The 27,284-nt window shown below is 32.4% G+C and overlaps 1 protein-coding gene across 4 annotated transcripts in view; it reads left to right on the forward strand.

Annotated features, from left to right (window-relative positions):
• The window catches only part of LOC131849590 (transcription factor AP-2-epsilon), a 135,363-nt gene that overhangs the window by 70,385 nt on the left and 37,694 nt on the right, over nt 1–27,284 (forward strand). The window contains exon 1 of one of the 4 annotated variants that reach the window (XM_059199689.1): nt 3,649–4,848. The exons of the other annotated variants lie outside the window; for them this stretch is intronic. Coding sequence (XP_059055672.1) covers nt 4,279–4,848 — 570 coding nt within the window. The 5' untranslated portion in view covers nt 3,649–4,278. Of the gene's footprint in view, nt 1–3,648; nt 4,849–27,284 lie in introns of those variants that run through there. 4 annotated transcript variants of the gene reach the window in all.

A 27,284-nucleotide genomic window follows, 5' to 3' on the forward strand; every position in this document is an offset into this window, starting at 1 on the left:
TTGATACCTTTTTTAAATTAAACAACAGATGAAATCGCGTGGCATGGCTAGTCATTGTATATATTATACATAGATATGTATACACGTGGGCTGCTGTCCTCATACGTTTACCTACTTGACTGTATACTCGATTCAATATTCAGTTGACTCATTTTGACTTTTTATTTTCTTTCTATATTGAATGATTTGAGCGAAATTTTTATAGCGTCACCTATCCATGGGTTTCTTCTTTGCCTTTTAGTCTTACTTTCCCCAAAATTTTATAGCTGGTCTTGCGGTTTAGCACTCTGCTCTACTTTGAATGGTCGCAGGTTCGATTCCTTGCACGATGTAATTGTATTCCTGAGTGTGATTGTTTGTATTGGTCTGGGTGTTTTCTGTGTATTTTTATGGATGATAATGGAATGATGCTTGCTTGCGCTAACGGTTTTCCATAGGCAGGGCACCAGTGGAAGATGATAATATGAACTTAAAGTCAGGTTCAGACCATCTTGGCATATACCAATTTACCACGATGGGGAATTCCAGGGGGATCCGCGTGGAAATCAACCTGATAAGGTGCATTGCTAGCTATGGGGTCATCAGTCCACATTACTAACAATCCCATTTCCCCCTCATCATCATCATCATCTGCTTCTTCCTTATCCCCCATTTCCCCCTCACTGGTTATATATTATTAATATCATCATAAACACCAGTTACCTATTACCGTTGACGGTCTCGGTGGTCTAGCGATTAAGCACACCGCTTACTTTCGATGGTCGCGAGTTCGATTCCTCGCACGATGTTTGTATTGTCTTATATTTGTATAGTTGTATTATATTTGTCTGGGAGTTTTATATGTTTATTATATAGTAGCTAACCGGCGCAACTTCGTCTACGTTTCATTACTCCATCTTTTGCAATATTTTTCTTTGCAGCTCCGCTCCTATTGGTCGGTGCGTAATGTTATATAGCTTAAAGCCTTCCTCGACAAATGCACTCAACAAATGAGATTTTTTCAATTCGAACTAGTAGTTCCTGAGATTAACGCGTTCAAACAAACAAACTCTTCTGCTTTGTAATATTAATAATAATTATATATATCAGTTGTCTAGTATCTATACCACAAGCTCTGCTTACCGTGGGACTAGATGGCGCTGTGTTAATTATCCAAGCTTATTTATTTATGTATTTATTTATACATATGTTTGTGTACCGTTTATAAATTTTATCACTGTAATCGCGAAAATAAGAGTACTGCTGAATAACGTCACAAAGACTGTATGCGGTGGGACTGTCTGGACGTTTATAAAAAAACTACATAGCGCTACACTATTTTATGTACTGTGTATACATAAATAGGTTATAATTGCTCATTAATATCATTATCTGATCTGTGTCAGTCCATCGGACAGTAAGTGCCACTGAGACGGATCATAGAGCTGATTTTTATTGATATTGTGGTAAGTGATTATCGCCACCTATGAGCACAGCAACACCAGGGGAAATGCAAGCGCGTTGCCGCCTTTTAAGAAGGAAGAAGGTCTTTTCTTGAAGATTTCGGATTTCGGAAATACCATTGGTGGAAGGTGATTCCACAATATGGTTGTGCGTGGCAAAAATTTCTAGAAAATGGTACGCTGGGTGACCATTTATGCAGATGATTAATATAGTATTTTAGTATACTCATAGTAATGCATATCTAGATTATTTACCAGAGACATACTTTGTATAAAGTCGTCCTGATAGTTACTAGTATTTCATCCACTAAGTGGATACAAGAGACATACTTTGTATAAAGTCGTCCTGATAGTTACTAGTATTTCATCCACTAAGTGGATACAAGAGACATACTTTATATAAAGTCGTCCTGATAGTTACTAGTATTTCATCCTCTAGATTATTTACCAGAGACATACTTTGTATAAAGTCGTCCTGATAGTTACTAGTATTTCATCCACTAAGTGGATACAAGAGACATACTTTATATAAAGTCGTCCTGATAATTACTAGTATTTCATCCACTAAGTGGATACAAGAGACATACTTTGTATAAAGTCGTCCTGATAGTTTCTAGTATTTCAACCACAGAATGGATATGATTGTAAAATTACTGTCATTAGCAGCTATAGAAACATAATAACATTTTATTCTTGATGAATGAGGTAACACACAGTTTTTTATGACTACAGTGATTCTCTTCTAGTTTATATTTAAATTTAACTACGAATAATTACAATTAATTTGCTAGCAAAAGTGTTTTCAATTTATACCTATACAGAAATTTCATAATTGTGCAATTTTTATTATACCAAACGACTGCGTTGAACACGTTCAAATACAATTAATTAAATTTATATACTAATTAATTTGTAATTAAAACAGTCGTACTACTTCAAATTCTGCTTTTTTGCTGCAATATATTACTGCGCTTTCTTTTATCATAATTATTAGATTATTTATTATCACTTATGCAATTTAAAGATTGGCAAAACATATTGTACATTTTTCAAAACTTAATTCTATTAATTTATTATTAACAACTTCATCAAATTATGTATTAAAACCAATTCTGTTAGTATATCTCGGTGGTAAGTTCGGAAATCATTTCATGCACCCACACCGACATGCGTATACAAAAGCAACGCACACATAGACACAAAGACTGGATATGAAAGGAACAAAGTTATAGATTCGCGGTTTGGTGTGAGCGGGAAGCTTTTTTGGTGGGTACAAGTTAAATATTCAGATAAAACATAGAGCTTTTATGTGGAATCATTGTGCCGTCGCTTTGTTCTTACATGCTATAAGGTTTTTAATTGATGATGATGATGGAATGTAGGATCCGGATTTGCTAACGGTATACGCTACCGTGGCACCTTTGGAAGATTATAAGAAGAGTATAAAATTAAGTAAGTTAGCCCAACCTGACAAATTTCTCCAGGAATTAGTAGTATCAATAACTAACCATAAAAACCCATAACTAACAATCCCCTTTCCCCCTGATACATTGATTTTTATACAGAGTTTCTTGTAAACCAATTTTTTTTTTCTTATGAATTGCTTAGACCTGTAGCACTGCGACCAACATAGACGTAAATCCTAAAAAACTTAAAAAGTATTGTATTCATAAAATTTTACCGCTATATGACGTATTAACAATACCGCGAGAGTAAGTTATATGTTAATTAAAAAATACATATATAATTTGTTGTTAGGTACTAAATATCGGTATGTATTAGGTATCAGAGGACTACATTCCAATAAGTATCGCTATAGATATTGAAATATAAACTACGCTATGCGATACTAAAAACAGGTTGATATTATAGCATTCCTATGTTATTCTAAATACAAAGGGTATTTAAATACTCTTTAAGGTATTTTTTTTTTCTTAATTGACCGGTACTGAATTATTATTTCTTAGTGCCTACAATGCGCTGTTTATTTGCATTTCCTTTAATTTATAGTAAAACTTAAATTAGTCTTGAAATAACAGGATTTATCTGATTACTTAGCATATGCTATGCACTCCCCATCTTTATCATGTCTCGAGGCTGTACGTCCGCGCGCGCGCACCCACTCCATGTGATAGCCTCGAGCGACGCGCGCTCGCTCACGTGGCTACCTATACGCGGGAAAATCGAAATTTAATTTAAGAATTCCAAATTTGAAAACCCTTTCGCGTCAGTATTAATTTCGTGTTTTTGTGAATAAATTATTTTTTTAATGTTCCATACCAATGTTGTGATTGTTTTGAAACGTGCCAGTATCAGATATAAAAATCACAAATTAAAGTCATTATAAAATTTTAAAAGAAACAACCAGTACCTGCTTAATAAAGATAATCACATATTAGACTCGAAGACTGATTTCCTATACAATCAATAACTAACGGGGCAAGTAAACAATAACATCATTTGATGTTAGAAGGAGACAAATCTACGTACCAGAGGGAGATAAAACAGATATCATCGATCTAAAGAAAATAGAATTCTCATACGAAACGTAATGGCGGTACAATAATCGTGTAAAAGTTCACGATAGTTGCTCAACGCGGCGGTAACAATACAACTGGACCAGTCTACAGAGGCCTTGGACAAATCGATTTTGCAGGACCTTGTACCACTGAAATTGGGAGTCAAGACAAACTGGTCGGTTACGGCAGTCATCATATCTGGATAGATAATCATCTGTCGATGATTTACGCCGTGTTAAACCGACAATGGCACGAGATAACCCCCAGCGGTTACACACAATGTGATCAATTAGATTCGTACTGGAACTTTCGTCAACATGACTAAAATGAACGGAATTAACCTGCCCGATATGACCGAACAGCAGAACATAACTGTAGACGACATTTTTAGTGAGAATATTCCTAAACGTAAAAAATCACAAGTAGATGATTACGTAGACTTCAAAAAAACGAACATGGCTGCAGAATTATCGACAGTGAAATTTTCAAACAACAATAATATAAAATTACTCGATAAACAAATAGAATCGCCGCAGAATTTGAAGAGAAAAGTTACAAGCAAAAATTTGGAGGATAACGAGAGCTACGTGGAAGGAAAAAACATTTCGTCTGAGTTTAACATAATTGATAAGGAATCGAATCGGACTATCCGATTGGAGTTAAGACATCCCGGTGCTGTCGTGGATGGTGCTGTGACGATCGGTGATTATAAAAATGGACAAATTGACGAACAGGACAAAAATGATGTGAGTTCGGTAATGTCAATGGACGACGGTGACATTAACGAATATGCAATCAAAGACAATGGTGATAAAAACTTGAGGAATGGTGATGTAAATGTGACAAGTGAATATGTAATTAACGAGAGCGACAGCCAAGAGAATGATGTAAGTACTATATTATAAGCAAATGCAATATTTATTGAAGTAATTTCTTGTTTTAAATACAATCATTTGTCATTGTCCTCCGGTACGGCAATGCATGAGTGGTGTCACGGGTGTCACATTATAACTGATGGTCGTAATGCTGTTAATAATACAGGCAACCATTTACCATCAGGTGATCAACTTGTTTGCTGTTGTAATTACATAAAAAGAAACTAGTTAATTCAATATCAAACATTAACACTTGCCTACCTCAAATTTATTAATGAAAATTTAACTTAAACCGTTTGTCTATGACCCCACACTAGGCTATGTTAGTATGAATAATAAATAGTGCTATAAATAAAAATTAAATGAAAAATGCTGTAATAAAGCATCATTTTTCTTTAAAAACAACCAACCATATAGTCAAGTACCAGCGCCGAATTAGTAACTACTCACAAGCGCTAACAGAGATCGGAACTTGTGATTAATTACGCGGATAAGATTGTGAAATTCCATCGCTGATATTGTATTACGAAATAACTCACAATAGAACCAGAATGCGGAAAGAATTGCATTCACAATCAATTTTGTAGTACTAAGGGCAAGCAACGGACCAAAGGCTTGTAGCCTACTGGAAATAGGTATTAGCAGAAATAATGCACACAATATCAAAATAACGTTAGTAAAAGTTAAACATCAGGTCTTATTACAAAAAAAGACTGAAAACTCCAACAATACTTCGAATCAAATCAAAAATCATGTATTCAAATCATTTTAGCCGCTTAAGAACTTTATTTTTTATAATAATATTTTTTCCCTGTCATCCAGTTGATATATAGATTGAATTGAGACTAACCGACAAGAAACTCAACTACTAATGGGTTTAATAGGTCTAGGTGTAGACCATTCCAAATACTTGCAATAAACCTAACATTATTAGAAATCACGATCTAACAGAAATTATTTTGACGTTTCATAGTTAGGAAATTAGGGCCTCGCAGATCTTTCTTTAGACAATAAACTATAAGCGCAAAAAACAAAAATAGTAGGTTAATTAAATAATAGAAAAACAGTTCTAAAAACGATTATACGAATACGATTTTTAAAATTTTTCTTATTTCTTCACCTAATGGGCAGTATTTTTTTTACTTATTATACTACGTTTGTGATCAAATGCTCGTCGCTAAACAGCAATTAACCATTACTGTAAATATCCACATTTCACCAACAACTGCAGTTTTTTCTGTATTTTCATTACGTCCTTTTTTCGTATTCGTAGTTTTACATTAAGTTATTTTAAAAATACCATGCCAAAGCTGCAGTTTACAAATTGCTCAAGTATTTTGTTGTACCGTCCGCTGTCGTCGTCGGTGAAGCTCAAAGGTTGGCACAAGTGGGTCGCCGTGATGAGGGCGCGCCGCGTCGGGGTTACGTAGGACTCCGCTGAACCTCGGTGACAGCTTTATAATAACACTAGCCGTGCCCGCTGTTTCACTCGTGTTAAATTTCAATAAAAAATAAAGCCTATATGTTATTCTGATGCATAAGCTTTATTACTGTAAAGTTCTATCAAAATCCGTTAAGTAGTTTTTGCGTGAAAGAGTAACAAACTCACAAATCTCTTCTGACGTGGTTTCACCCACATTAAATTTCAATATATAAACATTCTGAACTCCATCATCCGTTAACACAAAGAATTATAAGAACTCCTCATTTATACTAATTCACAAGGTTCGCTCTTATTGATTATAGCGTGATATTATATAACCTATGACATTCGTCTATAAATGTGCAATCCAACACTATAATAATTTCAATAGATAGATAAACATTCTATGCATCTCTAACCCTTTCTCTATTATTGGACATATATTTATTACAAAATAAAAATATTATTTTTAAAATATAAACTTTATTAATAATATAATATACTTTAAAACAATATATACGATATAACACTCAAACAAATATTGAAAGAAATATCAGCATCAGCAATATACATATTACAAATTGGCAACGCTGACACTCAACATAATAAAAATACAGCTTAAGATAAACAGATAAATTCTTTATTCGCCAATTATAGACACATAGCATATATGAGTTACAGAAAAATACAAAATAATGAACAAGTAAAAGAAATGCAAGCAAAGGTGAAAAGGCAACCAATCAGACAAATCTGCAGATATTCTGTTGGCTCCTAAAACACTACAGATCTTATGTGGTTGTTGCCCACTCATGCATAAACGTAATATCTACTTTGGAAAGTTTATGCTCTGTCCTTAGGAGATAACAACCATCGCTCTTAAGAATATCCTTCAATTCTTGTCATTGACGGGTCTAGGTAGCGAACTCTGAAATAGGGCGAGCACAATAGATCTGTGTAAGTCACAGTGCTACAGGTCCAAGCACCTGACAATAGCCCAAACCACCAATAAAAAAACTACAAATCTATAAAAATATGTTTTAAACTTTGAGCTCTATAATATGAGAAGGGCAAATTATCAAAACAATCCTTACAAATATGAAAGTAGGTATGTTTATATTATATTTTGATACGATAGATTTTATTAAAAAAAAACAAATATATTTTATAAAAAACAAAAAACATAACATCAACATTTTGCTACTTCAGCGCCATCTGGAGCCCGTAGTGAAGTTATGAGAGCGAAGCCGCGGGTAAAAGCTAGTATATAATATAACATAAGACAATTTGTATCTCAAGTTGAACATACAGAACCCACCGTTGCAATAGCCGTTCAACCCTTCACCAGTTTTCAGGCACCTGCATCTAAAATGCCAAATTATCCGCACGTTATTTACATTCCCGTTTCACTGTAATTTATTACCTCTGCAGACCCCATCAGACGCCTTACGCGATGATATCAAATATATAACGCACCTTTTCAACACTTGCAAACATAAAATTTTACTGTTTATGGACACCGTCGTAAACATAATTGTTATTTTTAAACGGACTTATTGGTAGCGTCCGTATTACTTGTCAAAACGTCATGCTCGACTAACTACATTGTATTTTATTGAATTTTTATATGTATATTTTATGTACCCAATGATAAAGTTAAAAGTGGTCTCAAAATAACGGTTATTGTTTCAATAATGTTATTGGTAACTATATTATTGTTACATTATATTATTTATTAACTATTATTGAAGCGAAGCCGGGGTGGGTTGCTGGTAATATATAAATGTTAGGAAACAATGAAAAAATATACTACTAACAATAAAAAACATAATACTACTCGTAACTATCTTCGTCTGAGGCACATCAGAGAGAGGAAGCCCACAAAAGGAATGTTATACACTCTATATATAGCCTCTTTTGATAAATGGGATATCTAATACTAAAATAATTTTTAATTCGAACCAGCATTTCATGATATAAGAGTTTAACTAAACTAACTAACGAACTCTTCAACTTTATAATATTAACTAGCTGTACCAGCGATTTCGTCCGCAAAAGTAGCCTAAGTTACTCCTTTTTACATCAGCTACCTGCCAATAAAAGTCCCATCAAAATCGGTCCAACCATTTCAGAGATTAGCCGGAACAAATAGACAAAAATTGTAAAAAATGTTATTTTGATGTATGTACCATATCTATATTCATATGCATGTAGTAAAAAATGGTTATTTCAATATGTACCTATTACAAACAGACATTCCAATTTTATTTATGTGTGTAGATTTAGATATGTGTACCAATTTATGGAACTATTAGGACGAATTTACTGGTTTGCTAAAGCCATATGTTATAATTAAAAAAATACATTTTTATAATAAAAATGCAATTATTTCGTTAAATGATAAATTCTGTAATTTTTTGTATTTCTCACAACTACATATGTATAAATAGGTATATGTACCATATGATTTTCATTTTATAACAAAGTCTTTGTTTTGTATTTTTCTCACAACTATATTTACAAATAGGTATATCTACGATTATACTTCGACACAACACGCCTTTATAAATAAACAAAGAAATTTAAATGTATGCACAATTATTGGCTAAAATATTACGTTATATTGCACCAATAAATGTGGCACACAAACAAAAGTAAATTTAAGTTGAAGAAAGTAAATATATTTATTTACTGAATAAATATTAGATCTATTTTATATACATCATGTACTATCTAAATAAACATAAAAAATATTTATTTCAACGAAAAAAGGAAATATAAGAGAACTAAATGGCTCCAGTCTGTCTAAAGGTATGTCTCAGCCTAAGAAATGCCTCAGTTTAACAAACATAAAAAAGCATCGATTGTCGGAATAAATCATCATAGAGCAAGTACTTCTTGCCACTACTTTTTGTCCATACCATAGATATTATGGTCGACTCTGGTCGAGTTACCCGACACCGTAAGAGCGTAGCTATCTGTCGGTTTTAAAATGGCTTTTTGTGTCTTGCGGTTAGTAACAACACAACTACGTTCTCTAAATAATTTATTCCGAATGAACTGTTGTCTGTTATACTTAAAAAAATATGAAGTTTGGTTTTATAGGTGCTGCTTACCCTAACAATTATTATAGGCGAAGGGATTATTAGCTATAGACAAGTGTCCACTTTTTACGTGACTCGAATTGCAAACAAGTTGATGACCCACCTGACGGTAAGTGGTACCGTCGTATATACACACGAATAGCACATCGGACTTCAGTTATCATGTGACCCATATCCTGCAATTTCCCTGATTTATCTCATCCTTCAACCGAAACATATTTTACAAAGGAAGTGATGATATTTTGTACCATATCAGTTAGAGATAGACTGTAAAAAGTCGTCTGCGTACTGCGTACCTCAGTCTCACCTATTGCCAAAAGTAGCTTGCTTTGTAAGTTGTTTCAGTTGTAAGGTCAGATTAGGCAGTGAAATTACAGAATAAGAGACATGACATCCTACTCCTCTGGAAAGGCCACAGAATAACACTGATGCCACGTGATAACATAATATCCATAGTGCTGTTCATGATATAGGCAACGGTTACTAAGAGGTTGGTTCCTTATTGACTTTAAATTACATGAAAAAAATGCACGCGAAAATACAGTCTACTGTACTAGTACTACAGAACTTCAAAATTATCTTTGAAATTATTATCTAACTACTTAGAATTGATAATTGTTTCATCAGCATGTATTTAATAAGGACTTAAATTTATACTACGTTTTTATTTGTTTGTTGTTTAATATTATTTGAATTGTTTAACTATAAACTTTACAAAACGCTGCTGTATTTACTAAGCAATTTTATTTTTGCAAGATTATTGTCATGGCTGTACTAAATATTAGTTCAATAAACATTATATCTATCTATTAATATTTGGCATATGAAAAAAAAAACTTTTATTTTTAAGTCGAGTAAAACGTTGAATTAAAAACTTTACAATGTGTATGCGGAGTTTGTCGACCCTACAGTTAAATGTGTCAAGCGCGAGCCTGTTGACGAACAGTTTTTGCTACTACCAAACTAGAATATGGCGACCTCCGAATTGTCAGCGAGGGAACCAACTCATTATGAACGAGTAACGCGTATTAATAGCAAAACAGTAATATACCTTTACGGATGTTATACTAGATGTAGTAGGTAAAGTTGTTACCAGACGTCGCGTAGTTGTGGTGATTTTGGTAAACGTAACTTCATAACCAACATAACGTAGATATATGAATATGCTCTCTCCCCATTTCTACGATTAATTTTGATTTGCTATAAGTGATTCTATTAGCAGAGAATCTGTTAGAAATAAAAATTGAAATATAGAAATAAAAAAAAAAGGTCAGTAATTTTTGAATTCAAAAAAAGAATTATCATTTCTGTTCATAACTTTTTTTAAATGTAATACCGGATTCTATTAGCGCAGAATCTTTAGAAATTAAATTTGTGTTATAAGATTTTAAAAAATAAGGTGAGTAATATTTGAATTAAAAAAAAGAATTATAATTTCTGTTCTGTAACTTTTTTTTAAATGTAATACCGTCCATAACTCTTGGTTAGAAGAAAGATGAAAACTAGCTTAGAGCTTTAGTAACTTGGTAGAGACGATGTCATAGCCCCATAGACCAGGACTGCGGTCTCGATTGGCCTTGATCTTAATACGATAGAAAAAAAACATACACAATTGACAATCGTTAGGAAAAAATCCAGTTAATGAACATAGGTATCGGCAGGTCATCGCGGGCTGGTCAACACACTATTCACACAGACAACCACCCACGCTCCACCATGTGCGTTTCACAACACTAACTTTACTATCGACTCTCGATACTTCATTCGATTAAAAAAAATCGAATCGATTTTTATATTACCTAAATTCTCAACAAACTCGATACTAAAAAATCATAAATATCCTCTTGATATTTTTGTGGATCATCAAAATGGTTATAAAAAAAAAGTGTAATATGTAAATCACTTTTGTGAATTATTATTATTTATTTATATAGGCATATTTAATCTATGGAAATATAGTAAATAATAACGTATTTAACCCAATAAAAAATTAGATTAATACTGTTTTAAAAATTAATGTAACATTAGAACAAAAGCCACACAATTTTCAAAAATTTAATTCTACGATGATCTGATGTTAATTTGTTTACTCAATTATAATAAGATTAACGACCCGTCACAGCTTCGAACGGATGCATTACAAATCATTGAAATTCTCGGGTTGTTATATACTATAATAGGCATAGATTATACATGTAAACTTTCCTCTTGAATCACTCTATCTATTGCTGAAAACTGCATTAAAATCCGTTCTGTAATTTAAAAGATATTAGCGAACAAACCGAGGCGCCGGCTTTATTTTATACTATGTAAAGAATCGTTTAATTTTGAGGAATGGATACCTCTACACATCATGACTTATTAACGGGAAATAATGGGACAAAAATATATTTGCTTATAATTATCGATATAAATTTCATCGATACACTATTCTATCGATATAAAAATGAGAACGCTTAGTACTTTTGTACGTTTTAATACAACATTGGTTGGTTGATAATAATAATATATGGCCGGTTCGTTTCGAATACATTGCCATTGTGTTTTTTACGTGCAGCAGTTGGTGATAGATAGCTGGCATTACAGCCTCTTGACTGGTAGCTTTCCATTATCTAATGCCGCATTTTAGAATAACTGTAGGTATTGTTTAATAGAACATACTTGTTGAAACAATCTCGTTCAATATTTGGTCTGACAGGTTAGGTATCTTATGTAGATTTTTCAAACCACAGTGTATATAAATGAGTAGGTTAAGATTTTCCTTGCGATTTTCGTCACAGTGATGAATGAGACTCTTGAAGGAATTTGGTACAGTCCCCGCATAGAAAGAAATAAAAACCATTTATTGACAATCATTATTATATAAATTATAGCCTGTTTTTTATTCTGATACATCATTACATAGTATAAAACAAAGTCGCTGTCGCTGTCTGTCCGTCCCTATGTATGCTTAAATCTTTAAAACTACGCAACGGATTTAGAAGCGGTTTCTTTTAGGAGATAGGTCGCTTCAAGAGGAAGGTTTATATTTATAATACATACATACATACATATATAATATATACATATATAGTATACCCGTGCGATTCCGGGGCGAGTAAGTAAGCTATATTACTGTAAAATTTCATTAAAATCCGTTCAGTAATTTTTGCGTGAAAGAGTAACAAAACATCCATACTTACACACACATATATATTAAAACAATTACAAAAACATATATAATAATTTATGACTGGCAACATAGCTAATAAGAATGTGAAATTTCAGGACTTGGTTATATGACACTTTATTACCCCTAATTGCAACACGTAGTGGTGTTGCCAGGTGTTAGATGTAGTTATGATGTAAAGTCATTAGTGTTGTTCATGTATATAGGTCACCACTTACCATTAGATTTGTTACCATTCCAGTTAAATATAATTCTGTGATATCCATCTATAATCCGAATCAATAATAATAAATAACCCTCTTAAAATTAACACCAAGCGCCATCTAGTTTCACTGTAAGCAGTACTTGTGTTATGGGTACTAGACAACTGATAAATACTTAGATTTTTTTTAAATACATACATAATATATGTACACAGAATAATACAATAACTTTGAAGTTGTGACAATTATTTTCTTAATTTTTCCTTGATTTTGCAACTAGTCCTATGATACAAGATGTAGTTGTTGTGTTATGTGTGTATGTCACAAATACGCTGCTGTCCACAGACCTCGTGTTGTCACATGGTTTTATCTTTTAATTGGCCGCCCGATTGCCGTGTCGTAATTACCGAGTGCACCGAACAACTGAAACTGTAGACTTGATACATTACTCTAAGATCTAATTAGGAACGTCAATTTTATTGTAAATTTATATATGGTAATTTTATTATATTTCTAGACCTGCGCGACTTCGTCTGCATCACACTTATATCACCCAATTTGCAGAATATCTTTTTAAATTATAGCCTCTGTGCTATTCTGATGTATAAGCTATGTTACTATAAGGTTTTATCAAAATCCGTTCAGTAGTTTTTGCGTGAAAAAGTAAAAAACATCCATTCATATTCACAAACTTTCGCATTTTTAATGTTAATAAGATTTACGAGATAGGTACATAGTAGGCTATGGTATACCTAATTAGAAACTGTTAGGAATATAGATAGAAATATATTGTTTAATTAAAAGTAGTACAGTACCTACATTTGGAGGACATAACAAACACCGTGTGTCAAATATGTCATATAAATTTTCGTTGAAAGATATTAAAGAAAGTGAATATTATTTTCGCACAATATGACTCCTTACCCTATAATTTCACTGCACACACTACTTTGCTCACTCGCTTCACACCCTTAACCGAAACACAGCTTATTAAACAATGAAAATGGAAGCCGAAATAGGTACCTATGCATATTTTTGCCTACGGCTTTGTACAAAGTGTTTGGTTACCTTCAGAACTCAGGTACACTATATGTAATCTAATAACGGCATAGATTAGTAGATGTTTCATTAAACACATTAAGGAAAAGTTATAGAAATGGACATGGGCTAATATGATGATTCGGTAGCAAAATTCGTAAGGCTATTTTTGTGACTAACAGGGAAATCAGAAGAAAGAAAAAAAGCGTCACATAGGGAAATTATGATTAAATTACTATTGGCTCTTTACGGAAATACATAACTTAAGAAAGTTAATACATATCTATATTCAGTATGCATTTAAGATAAAATTAATTTAATAATCCTAAAATTAAAAGTTTGAGGTAAAACGAATTCTCTTTCTACCCCGAATTTTTATTTATATATTACAATAATATTAAATAATCCTATTAAATCATTGATGAAGGAAAATTTTCTTCCTTCCTCCAATTTGTATTTATGTATCAAATTTTTACATTAATACATAATATCGATAAAATATATCCGGCTGGTTATATGTTCTGTTTTATTTTCGCCGAAGTCTCTATCTTTAGTACACGCTCATATACAAATTTCGACAGCAGTTACGTATTCCCATACATACATATAAGTCATACTTGTTTATACTTATAGAAAGTTGCTCCCAAATCGCAGCCCACTTGTCAACCTTACCCAATACTTTTTACCGCACAATTTTTACCATTCGAAAAGTAAATACCGTTTAAAAATAAACCCTAATCGTTAACCAATAAAGATTACATGTATATTTTATGGATGATATAAATATGTTAGTGTAATTCATATGATTGGGACACTGGCAGTTTTTTTCGGATTTAATTTGAATATAATATATGTGACAATACCTGAGTATTAGATTAGAAATGTTTTATAATAAACTAGAGACCAGTTCCAGGCTTCGCGCAAGTAGATTTATTTATATATTTAAACTTTATTGTTTTTTGTACTATAGGCCTAATACTATTATCATTATCTACCAGCCAACCTTTAGGACCACTTACTTGTAGAATTTTTATCGTACGTATAGAAAAAAAAACTAATATTTTGAACCAAATTCAAAAAAGGAAACGGTTCATTAGTCGATTGTATTTTTTTTGTGTGACCACAGAACTTTTTAAGTTGTAGGATCAAAATATCTAAACTAGAAAACTGTGCTTCTTCGTTATTAGTATATACAAATAAAATGTTTAATCTTTTTTCTTAGATAACTTATTGTGTGTAAATCTGTGACAGTGCATTTCGCACAGCCATACAGCTATAATAGTGTTATTTCCGCTGTTCTTTTATATTCTTCTTTCTTTTTTAGTCGTTACCGTCTGCAATTCATTAAAACTCGACGAAAAAGCATAATTATCATTATTTATCTTAATGTAACATCTATGAGTTCCGTTTATATGCCTCTTATGAATAGAATAGCAAAACTAACCTAAATAAACAGCTTAGTGGCAGGATAATCTGCTGAAACAGATTTGCCTTAGAAAACTATGATTTTTAAAGAATGCATGAAAATTTTATAGTTTCAAAGACGAGGCAAAGAGACCATGCTCCTTTTAGAAAATGTTTAAAATTATTTAATTGTCATCTAATCTTAATATATATAATTCAAAGGTGACTGACATAGTGATCTATCAACGCACAGCCCAAACCACTGGACGGAGCGGACTGAAATTTGGCATGCAGGTAGATGTTATGACGTAGGCATCCGCTAAGTCAATGTCAATTTTAAACCGATCGGGCTGAGACTTTGCATGCATAAAGCTACTATGACGTAAGTATCCCCTATAAATTAACGCGAGCGAAGCCGCGGGCAAAAACTAGTGTTAAATATGTTACATTAGCTGACCTGTGTAACTTTGCCTGCATCATATATACTTGACCAATTTACATATCTTTTAAAATTATAGCCTACGTTTTATTCTAATGTATAGCTAAGCTATATTACTGTAAAATTCATCAAAACCCAATCAGTAGTTTTTCCGTGAAGCAAAAGTCGCATCCATCCATCCAAATATACTCGCAAACTTTCGTGTTCATAATTAGTGAGATTTAACGTCAGTCACCTGTTTTTTTAACAAGTTGAATAACTTGTTAAAAAAACAGGTGACTGACGTGAAGTGCATTGAATACGGAGTGGTATTCGTAATAACAATATTAAAATATTGATTTTTATCTCTATTATTATTGTGTTTATCAGTGAATAAATTCCATTTTCATATTCAATTAGTTATAACTTGTTTATTTCTTTTTAATTACGATTTTGCTTTCCATAGACCATAGATGTCCATTTTTTGTGTTTTGTTTTAAATTCTATTTGTTCCTTCTTTTCCTCACTTGCTGAAAATTATTGTGTCAAGTGTGTGTGTAGTACCTAGCGTAAGTTCTCTTACAACTTTTTTGTTCATAAGCCGATCGGAATTAAATAAACACTGCTTACCACATACATTAAAGAATGTAAATAAACAGCCGAATTTCTTGCCAATTCTTCTCAATTAAATCTGTATACTGAACTGTACGATAGGAAAAACATATTAATACAAATAATTTGATGTTTATAAGTGGCTGACGTGTCCTACATGAATAAATGATTTTTGATTTGATTTTAAAATTACACATTCTATATTAGATAGATAAAATATAATTCCCGTAAGCTACATGAACTTCCTTGTCCCTCCCCCCCCCCCTCCCCCTCGGAGGCTACCTCCACCCCCGCCGGGTCAGCAGTGTAATCAGCTGTGCGACGTACTCGGTGGGCCGGCCGCTGTATCAATCAGCCGCTTCCCAGAATAACGGAGCGGCGTACCTTACTTTCTTTGCGGACTCAAAAATTTCGTAATTAACAGTTTTTGCGAATATCAGGCGGTTTTCAGACCGGTTGTAGTAACCTTTTGTACGTTTGTCCATCGACAGAGTTGTAATGTCTTTAAGAGTATTAAATATTTTATTTATGTAATTGGTATGCCAATTGCAAAACAAGCTGACAGATTCGACTTAGGATTATTAAAATGAAAGATAACATATTTATTTGACGCATACGTTAGTTCATAAAGTTTTTTTTTTACTTACTTTTCTTTTTTATTTTTTCGGACTACTCTAATGCTGTTGGCCGCAGCTGGCCTTTACAGCTTCACCGGACATTAAACGTTCAGAAAGCAAACATCTATTTTATATATAAATTTCTCATGTCACAATGTTAGTTACCACAGGTAGGTACTCTTCCGAAACGATTTTTATGAAATTTCATATGCATATTCAGTAGATCTACAAATCGGCTACTATCTATTTTTCATACCTCTAAGTGATAAGGGTTGTCCACCCCTAACATTTTTTTAGACTTCTTTTTTATTCCTTTATAATGTGGCATTAAAAATACATATAACCCTAAATTTTCACCCTACTACAATGTATCACAATTTTTAAATAGCGATTTTAATGTATATGGCAACACAATGTTTGCGCGGTCACCTAGTTTTTTTTATACTACGGTGGTGGTAAACAAGCATACGGTCCATCTGATGGTAAACGATTACTGTAGTTACATATATAAGACAATAATTTATTTAAATGTAATTTTATAAATAATAAATTTACTACACACAAATCGATGTCATTGCATTTTAACTTTTTATCTCAATTCCCGCAAGCAAAGCCACGGGATTTAACTCGTAAATACATAACCATGTCCTAACCATATCAGCTACCCGTTACTCCAAAATTGTGGGCCAGAACAATGATAGTTATAACATTAATAGAAAGGCCCGGCAGAGACAAAGCTGGCACGACTCGCCCAGTGACCTCGGACCTTGCCCGGTCATACATTCTTGTTGAAATGTTTGTATTGATAAACTAACTACCATTAGATATAACATTATTAAATTAATTACAGGTTTATTCACAAAAAAAGTTAAGCTTCTAAAACTGTGCACAATTTTCTTCCTCTCGTGTTTCTTTTCTTCCAAGTTGCCTGGAAGAAATTCCGTATCGATAAGAACCAGCCTATTGAACAACTCATTTTAAATATTTTGTATTAAACTAGTCTATATATAAACACAATACAATGTATTATAGAATACAAATAAAATTACCGTTTAGCTGTGGAACAGTTTTGTTCTTTTATCACAAAACTAGTGGTTCCCCCGACTTTGTACGTAGATATATAGGTATATTCGAAAACGCCATCTGTAGATGATAAATCAAATGACAACAATAAACGATGAGTGACGGGCTCGGTGGTCTCGCGATTTAGCATACCGACATACTTCCAATGGTCGCGGCTTCGATTCATTAAATATAAAAAGCATATAGGCCCGTTCGGTCTCTTATGCAAGTCATATTTACGTCATTATTCCTGCTGTAAAAATAATAATCTGGCCTACTTGATGAAAAAATTGCGTACAATTTAAAAAAAAGTATATTAATGTCATTACAAATAGAATTCATATTTCCGGACGAAAGGCTGGCAACATTCGGCACCCCGTCATCTCGCCTGAGGCTATAGCGACCAATCGAAAAGTGTTCTTTATTTAAACTCTGTTCACAGATTGCATTTTTATTTTTCTATTCATAGAGTTTTATTGTATTCTATAATAATTGGCCAGTACTTTTATAAATTTATTCAAGGACCTTTTGAAAAGTAATAAAAGCAAATTGTATAATATATACGAGTGCATTTAAACAGTACTTATAACAATCGGATCAGCTAACGAAGAATATGCTTCCTTAACATATATATATACATATATATATATATATATATATATATATATATATATATATATATATATATTATATATAACTTATTATGAAATTGAAACGCCATTGTTCTCTACAAAAGAAAGTGTAGCATTATGAGCCACTACTTATTAGTTATTATTTTGGGTTGGTGGAAATATTTTCCTCTCTCCATTTTCAACTCGCCAAAGAAAAAGGTTTGAACTCGTTTCTTTTATTGAACTTTATTTTTGATATATATATATATATATATATATATATATATATATATATATATATATATATACATATAATTTTAATATATAACAAAAAGAACTATGAAACTATATTAAAGTTGAAAAATTAATGTAATTTTGAATAGCAACTACATATATAGCATAGCATGGCACTGCTACTTAAGGTTGCAAAGACGTGGTAAATGTGTAACAAAAGGGATTGGACTGGTCAGAAACATAGTTGTATTATATCTTTATAGATTTTTACGTTCTATACTATGTAAACATGGAAATAATTTATTTAAATACATATTTTTTTGTGATATAAATAAACATTTCAGCTCTAGTGGCGATGGTTATAACTTTAAGAGGTTGGCCATCGAATTACCTTTCCAGTTACGTAAAAATATCATTTAATAATTTTACAAGTACGCCCCTAACAAATAGGTACCTAAGTACCTAATAGTTACATATGTATTCAAGTCCCCTGAGCAATGCCCTGAGGCTCTGAGGTCAGGCTGAGATCACGGAAAGACCCCACAGGGGTGACTAAATAACGGATATTAGCGGAACTGAACGGATTTAGAAATCAATCACGTGACAGTATAGTGGGTGTGTTGCCATTTGTGAAAAAATTATAATGCAAATTGAAGAACGGTTTTTTTATATGAGTATTAAATAATGAAAAACCATGCCTGCACAATTTAATACTCATACAAAATTCATTTAACAATAACGATAACTAAACTACACTAAACTAAACTTAGGTGTAGTGGTGGCTGTTAGTATTGGGGACTTTTGGACTTGGGGACCCATTATAAGCTATCAATATTCAATGGACCGCCACGCGGTCCCCATACATCTTATATCATCCTCAGTCGGTATCTATGCACATCCATTGAGACCATAGACGAATTATCCATGCCATTATTTCACTTTTTTTTTCAACGTTCTATTGTCAAATGCTATAACTTCATCTATGTGTGTATGTCAAATATATTGTAATGTGTGTAATTTGTTATTTATTCAAAAATGTTATTTTTTTTTATATTTTTTTAGCATTTTGCTCTCCGTCTATAAAAAAAGTACCTACTATAACTGTCTTATTACAAAACGATAAACCTGGTTTAGCACTATAGTAATAAACCATAGACCAAAGTATTCCTTATTACAAAATCTAATAAGGTCTAATAAGTGTTCAAAATTTCGTACTCGCTAATTTCGTAAAAAGGAGTACAACATTTTTTCTTCTCATATATAATATAATGATAATATGTCTATAATTAAACACTACGTTAACTCTACTCAACCCTTGATCTATATATATTATATGTACATAGATAACAAATTGTTTGCCCGTGTCGGTACATAGAGCAAAAATTACAATAAGTAAATGAGAATTAGCAGAAGAATGATATAATTAGGAATCAACGGGCCGTCCTCACAACAATGTATCGAACATGCCGACTGTGTACTCGAGTGATCACCAATCGCGAGCCGACTGAAATACCTACTAATTAAATTCGCGCCTGAGGGTGGGGCAGTAAGCTACTATTGTAACTCGATTACACTTATATTCGTTACGGAATTGAAAACTACGAGTTTATTAATATGTGAATCAAAAACTTCGTACCCCTTTATACAAAATGGCACGGATGGAGGAGTATGAAATTTAGAATAATTATAGTTTATATAGATATGGAGTGAATAATACTATTTTTTTTAATTATGCATAAAAATACATTAAATCAATAAAAAAGACATTACACACACTAGTCTTTGAAAATAGAACTTAATAATGTTCATATAATTTAAATTAATTACGATCGAGTTTCAAGTAATAGGCGACCGCTACTTATATAAAAACGTAACTTTATTATATCGTATATTTTATATATTATATATAACTTTATTATATTTAGCAGCACTGATATTTTCTTATCATTGAGCCTTGAACACCGGATCGCATTTAATCTTCCTATTGAGAGGACTTGAAAGTATTCTTCACCACAGATAACTATGTATATCTTCACTATCGCAGGTCATAAATGGTACAGATACCACAAATATTGATGACACCAAAACTCTATTCTCTGTTGACATGTCACATGTAAATAAAATATATTTAAACCGCTAAAATATAATAGATTTATTATTATACAATATCTATACATCGTAATACATATAAACATAAGTTATATTAGTCATATTATAACTCCTATTTGTTTGAGAGATTTAATGTCAAGTAAATCAACTAAGTAATAATTTCTTTTTTAACATTAAATAACGGAAGTAGAACTGGAGGGAAAGGTATTAACTTTTCAACATCAGTATAAAAATGTCATGTGACATATAAATTAAAAAATAATTAAACTACATGCCGTTCTTGTCTAGTTGAATCATTAACTTGTTTTCGTACGTTTCCAAATACACGCTTTTGATTGAGAGTGTGTCAAATCATGTCCATTATTAGGTAAATAACTAAATTAGATAGATATCTTAGAAAACTGCCATATCCGCTCATAAAAAGTAAAAGTTACGTGTCTCTTATTTGCCATATTATTTATCGCATTCGTTATATCATACATTTTACTATTTTTTTGCCAAAATCTTATATATAAAATTCTGATATCACCATGTTAGTTACCATACTCCTCCGAAACGGCTTGACCGATTTTTATAAAATTTTATATGCATATTATGTTTTATCTCCTAAGTGATAAGGGTTGCTAACATTTTTTTTGACATTTTTTTTTATAATGTGGTATTAAAAAATACATACAATCCTAAATTTTCATCCTTCTGTTCCGGACTCCTATTTTTTAATAGCGATTTTAATTTATATAGCAAAACAATGTTTGCGGCGTCAGCTATTAAATAAATAAAATTTAAGTTACTCATAAAGTCATTACATGTTTTTCCCACTCAAGTTACTTATTTATGTAACCAGAACAACAAACAACCTAAAGCATTAGCTTTAATTTGTTTGTTGTTCTTGTCAGACAATTCAAACTATATACAAATATAAACTATGTTATATATAAATATATTATACACCTCTCAGTGATACACAATTAGTCCTACGAAAACTACAGCTGAATCAAATCGCTGCTGAAGTCAATATATAAGTAGCAAATAATAATGTCACTAAAAAAAACTCCTCTTTGTTAAACATATTGACAGCAACTTCTCGAACGATTCTCGACATTGTAACAAATGGTAAGGCAGATAAAAAAGGGCTACAGTCACATCACACATTGAATATCAATTGGTAAGGTCGAGAGCACATGGTTACCCCGAGGGCGGTTTGCCCGCCCTCCGGCAGTCAGCCGTGAGCACGCGACGCGAGCGATCGTAAACACGATTACGATTCGCGATTCTATATCAATAATAGACGTCGATATACATTAGGTATCAATCCGATATATTATGTAGTGTGTGATTTATATAAAATATATATAGCTATTAGTTTCTCAATTATATCTTTATTTATTAACTGAAAGTTCCATTCGAAATCAATAAGTTTTTAATTAATTTACAATTACAATAACGGCATTTATAAAAACTAAATGATTACTCTAATCAAAAAATCATAACACACTCTCAATTAAATAACTATGTATGTATTTAACACAAAATCCTAATTAATAACACTGTTCCGTTATCAACATAGATAATTCGTTAACTATCATTTTGGTTCTTGTATTTTTTCAATTCAATAATAACAGTTTTAATTTGCCGTGTTCAATCGATTTATCGAGTTTATTCGCCGGTGCTATCGAGTAGTGGTGTTATAATCGATTCCGCGTCATTTTGTCGACACATAGAATTCATTGGAATTCCAATTATTTAATTTGTTCTTGATTAACTTCATAAATAATATACACGAGAATTATTATCGTCAAAAGTGTAACTATACCTTTAATTATCACATCTCACGTTCACGATTTAGTGAGTGATAAATGAAAAGTGTGGATATAAAAATAACAATAAATATTTCAATTTAACAGGTGTCTAATTGTAATTGCATTAAAGTATATATTTCTTCTTCTTATTTTGATTTATACGGTTAAGAACATTACAACTTCCTGTTCCATTTAAAATAACTATCGATTAGCCGATCTAAAAATTATCGATATAAAGACGGGCTTGATACGTTATATAAAAGTCCAGTAGCCAATATACAGCAAGGTAGCAATTTAAAAAGCAATCACTAACCGATTGTGGTACTCGGCCGCCTTTTAAGGGACCGGTAATAATTATCGATATTCATTATTCGAATGTTGATTTGCATATTGTTTTTGTCGTAGCTTTCACCTCACTAAAACAAATTGGTTGCTTTACTTGTCGAATAGGAGGTTAATAGTATGTTTGTACTGTATTTTTATTTTATTATATATGCTAAACTAAAAATATTAAAAGAAATAATTTAGTTTAATAGTAATTTATAGTTAATAGTAATACAAAAGAATCACCAGATTACAAATAAAAGATTTTGAAAATCGGTTCATATTAAAAAATATTGTTAGTTAACACGTATAAAAGACAGTCTAAAAGAGGACCTACGTTTTTTTTGTAGTCGGTTGAAAAATTGACTCTATTTTCAACCCACTACTAATCAAATCAAAAATTTATGAATGTAGGACATTTTAGCCGCTTATAAACGTATTTTTTTTTGTATTAATATTTTTTCACTGCCGTTTAGTTCAGTATACAGATTCAATTGAGAAGAACTGCCAAGAAACTCAATTGTTTTTGTTTTTAATTTAGCCACTTTATATCCGTTGTATACATATATATATGTCTAACATTAAGTGAAAATCGCGTGCTTCATATAGGGGATGCTACACGTTTGTCGTTCAAGTAATCGTTTAGAGGATAATAGACTTTGCATATTTTAATAATGTTAATATTAACATTTTAACTGAGTAGTCCGTACCGATGCTATAGAAGGTATATGTGTATATAGATATATATATATATATATATATATAAGATTCTCTTTACACTATGTCACAACTAATTTACGTCAAGGTGTTAACACTTGCGCCATCTTGCGTTTTTGTCGTCTTTTTTATCCAACAACGTATAGGATCAATATAAGTGAATTTGTTTATAAATTTCCTCATACACCTTTTCCCTTATATTAGCTTGATTACTAATTAAAGATACGTTGAATAAAAGTAATTTCCTCCTGAGATAAGATTTCTTCAGTCGTGTTAGTTACTGTCCGGGAAAAAGTCGTAACAGGATCTGTAGTCTATTACTCATATGTTAGTTATGTTCTATTGAAACGTAACGATACGATTTAGCGCCTGATCGGTAGGGTCGATATTACTTCAAGTCAAGATTGTAGCACATACGACCTTTTGATAATAATAGACGAAAACCTGACAAATTGAAATATCGATATTTTTATATCGATCCTAACTTTATACCGCCATTTCACTTGCTAATTGAAAAAAAATGGCGGCATCCTTCGATCTCGTCCCAATTTTATTACATCGCTAGCCCTCGCTGATCTTATATTTTCTACATATTTAGCGTGAAACGTTTAATTTAGCTATAATTGTAGAAATATTAAAAAGTATTGTCAAATTCACCAATAAAAACTAGTTACATAATTTTAGATTGGCTTATAAAATTATATAGCGTTTCTGCCTTGATGAATTTAGAATCCCTGAAGGAGAAATTACAGAAAATATTACTGTATGGTTTTGTACCTTTTCTACTTACTATTCTTTATTGGGTATTGCAAAATATAATGGAATAATTTTCACCAACTTATAGTTAGGTGAAAGATTTGTTTGAAATTGAATTAGATTGGCATTTATATCAAATCCTGCTTTGTTTGTATATTACTCTTATCTGATAAGAGAATATTAGTTACACTTTACTATAAATTGGAAGTTTCAAAAATATTCATTTTTATCAATGTATAGGTCTTATATTGTGCCGCGCGATGTAATTCAATCTCTGTATTAACAATATGTATGTGTGTGTGCATAGCACACCTACAATACTCCCCCCTCAAAATTTTATCGTTTCAGCGGTCATATCTTTAATTGGTATGGCTTCCGGCCATTTAGTAAATCGATCTATCATTGTTAAACAATATCTATAACCTTCGTCGGTTATCGGCAAAGGACCTATAAGGTCTACATGAATATGTTCAAATCGATTACAGGTATCAAAATTACCTAATCCTGCTATAGTATGACGACCTATCTTCGATTTTTGACAATGTATGCAGGTCTTAGCCCACAAGTTAATGTCGCGATTCATACTAGGCCAGAAATATCTCTTAGTCACCATTTTTCGTGACGTACGAATACCTGGGTGGCTAATGTCATGAATAGAATCGAAAGCTAATCTCCTAAATTTTTCTGGTAAATAAGGTCTACATTCGTTGTTAATAACATTACAATAAATAGGTAAGTCACAGTTAGGTATGTAAACAGTTTTGTAATTTATACTCGTGTTGGTATCGTGTAACAACTGCAATAACATGTCGTCGGTTTTCTGCGAATTCGCTAGATCGGCATAGTTGATAATTGTTGGACAGTTTATTGTTTCTATACGTGACAATGAATCGGCGACTATATTATCGTTTCCTGTTATATGCCTAATATCATTAGTAAACTCACTAATGAAAATTAGTTGTCTTGTTCTTCTAGGTGTTTCGTTATTATTCCCTAATTTATCAATAGCAAAAGTTAACGGTTTATGATCTGTATATATAATTAATTTACGACCTTCATGCATATTCCTAAAATGTTTTACGGCCATATAAATAGCAAGTAACTCGCGGTCGTAAGTGCTATACTTTTGTTGCGATGGCATTAATTTTTTTGAAAAGTATCCTAAAGGTTTCCAATTATTATTCACTCTCTGTTGTAATACAGCGCCTACGCATGTACTAGAGGCGTCCGTCATAAGCGATAACGGGACGTCTGGTAGTGGATGCGATAACAAGGCAGCGGTTTTCAAACTTTGCTTACACGTATCGAATGCTTGTTCTGCTTTATTAGTCCAGTTAATTTTTGTCTTATCTTTACGTTTAGCTGTGCTTAAATAATTATTTAATTCGGACTGATATTCTACAGCGTGTGGTAAATGACTTCTATAAAAATTGACCATACCTAAAAATCTCCTAAGTTGATCTACTGTTTCCGGTTTAGGAAATTCGGTGATGGCATTGACCTTATCTTCAAGAGGTCTGATACCTTCACTCGAAACCTTGTACCCTAAAAATTCTACTACTTGTTTACCAAACTCGCATTTCGAAAGATTAATAGTAATTCCGTACTCGTTAAAACGTTGAAAAACTGATTTTAAATGCTTGCGATGTTGTGTTTCGTTTTCGCTTGCGATGATGACGTCATCAATATAGCAAAATAAAAAATCTAAATCTTTGAGAACCACTGTATTCATATATCTTTGAAATGTCTGCGCGGCATTTCTTAGACCAAAACTCATGCGTGGGAACTCGAAAAGTCCAAAAGGTGTTATGATGGCGGTTTTTTCGATATCTTCCTGAGCTACAGGTATATTGTGGTAGGCTCTAGAAATATCCAAATGACTGTACCACTTCTTACCTGCCAGCAGATATGTGAAGTCCTGCAGCCGGGGCAACGGGTAACGGTCCGGCTTTGTAATAGCGTTAAGGCCTCTGTAGTCACCACAGGGTCTCAAGCTGCCGTTTTTCTTTGCCACGACGTGTAGTGGACTTGCCCACTCGCTCTTCGATGGCCTGCAGATTCCCATTTCCTGCATAATCCTAAATTCATCTCTTACCTTCGCGTATCTATCCGGCGGCAAAGGTCTGGCACGCGCGAATACTGGAGTTCCAGAGGTCTCTATGTGGTGAAATACAATACTGTTAGGGTTAATTTCATTAAAATTTGCGGGTTTAGTTATGTTAGGATAATTACGTAATATGTCGCTATATACATGATTCTCGTCAATAGTTTTAACCGATGGCTCACGACAATTAGTTATACTACCAATAATATTTAAATTTGTTACACTATCTATCAATCTTTTGGTACTTAAATCTACCACTAACTTATGATAAGAAAGAAAATCAGCACCTAAAATGGGCTGCTTAACGTCGGCAATTACAAATGTCCATCTATATGGTCTTCTTAGATTTAGATTTAATATTAGAGTATGCATACCATATGTCTTTATTACTGAACCGTTAGCTGCATATAACTTATATTTCTCACCATTATTTGAGCACTTCGAATATTGTTTACTTATTGGTAACACTGATATATTAGCTCCTGTGTCCACTAAAAATTTTAGTCCACTGTGTCTGTCAGTTACACAAAGGCGGTTATTACTGAAATTTGCCGTACAGTCGCCCGCCGCAGCCTGCACGGTATTTAGTTTTCCTGATTAGTTTTATCCTTCCAGTTACATGGTTTTATACACTTCGTTGCATCTTCTTTGTAACGAAAATGATAAAAACATAGCCAGTCAGGACTGTTTTTGTCGCGTCGCTGAGATCTTGCCCGTGAGTGTGACCTTGAACGATCGCGGCTCCTG

The sequence above is a fragment of the Achroia grisella genome, unplaced genomic scaffold, assembly GCF_030625045.1.
Source record: "Achroia grisella isolate CSIRO2021 unplaced genomic scaffold, CSIRO_AGI_Agris_v1 utg660, whole genome shotgun sequence".
Classification (NCBI taxonomy): domain Eukaryota; kingdom Metazoa; phylum Arthropoda; class Insecta; order Lepidoptera; family Pyralidae; genus Achroia; species Achroia grisella.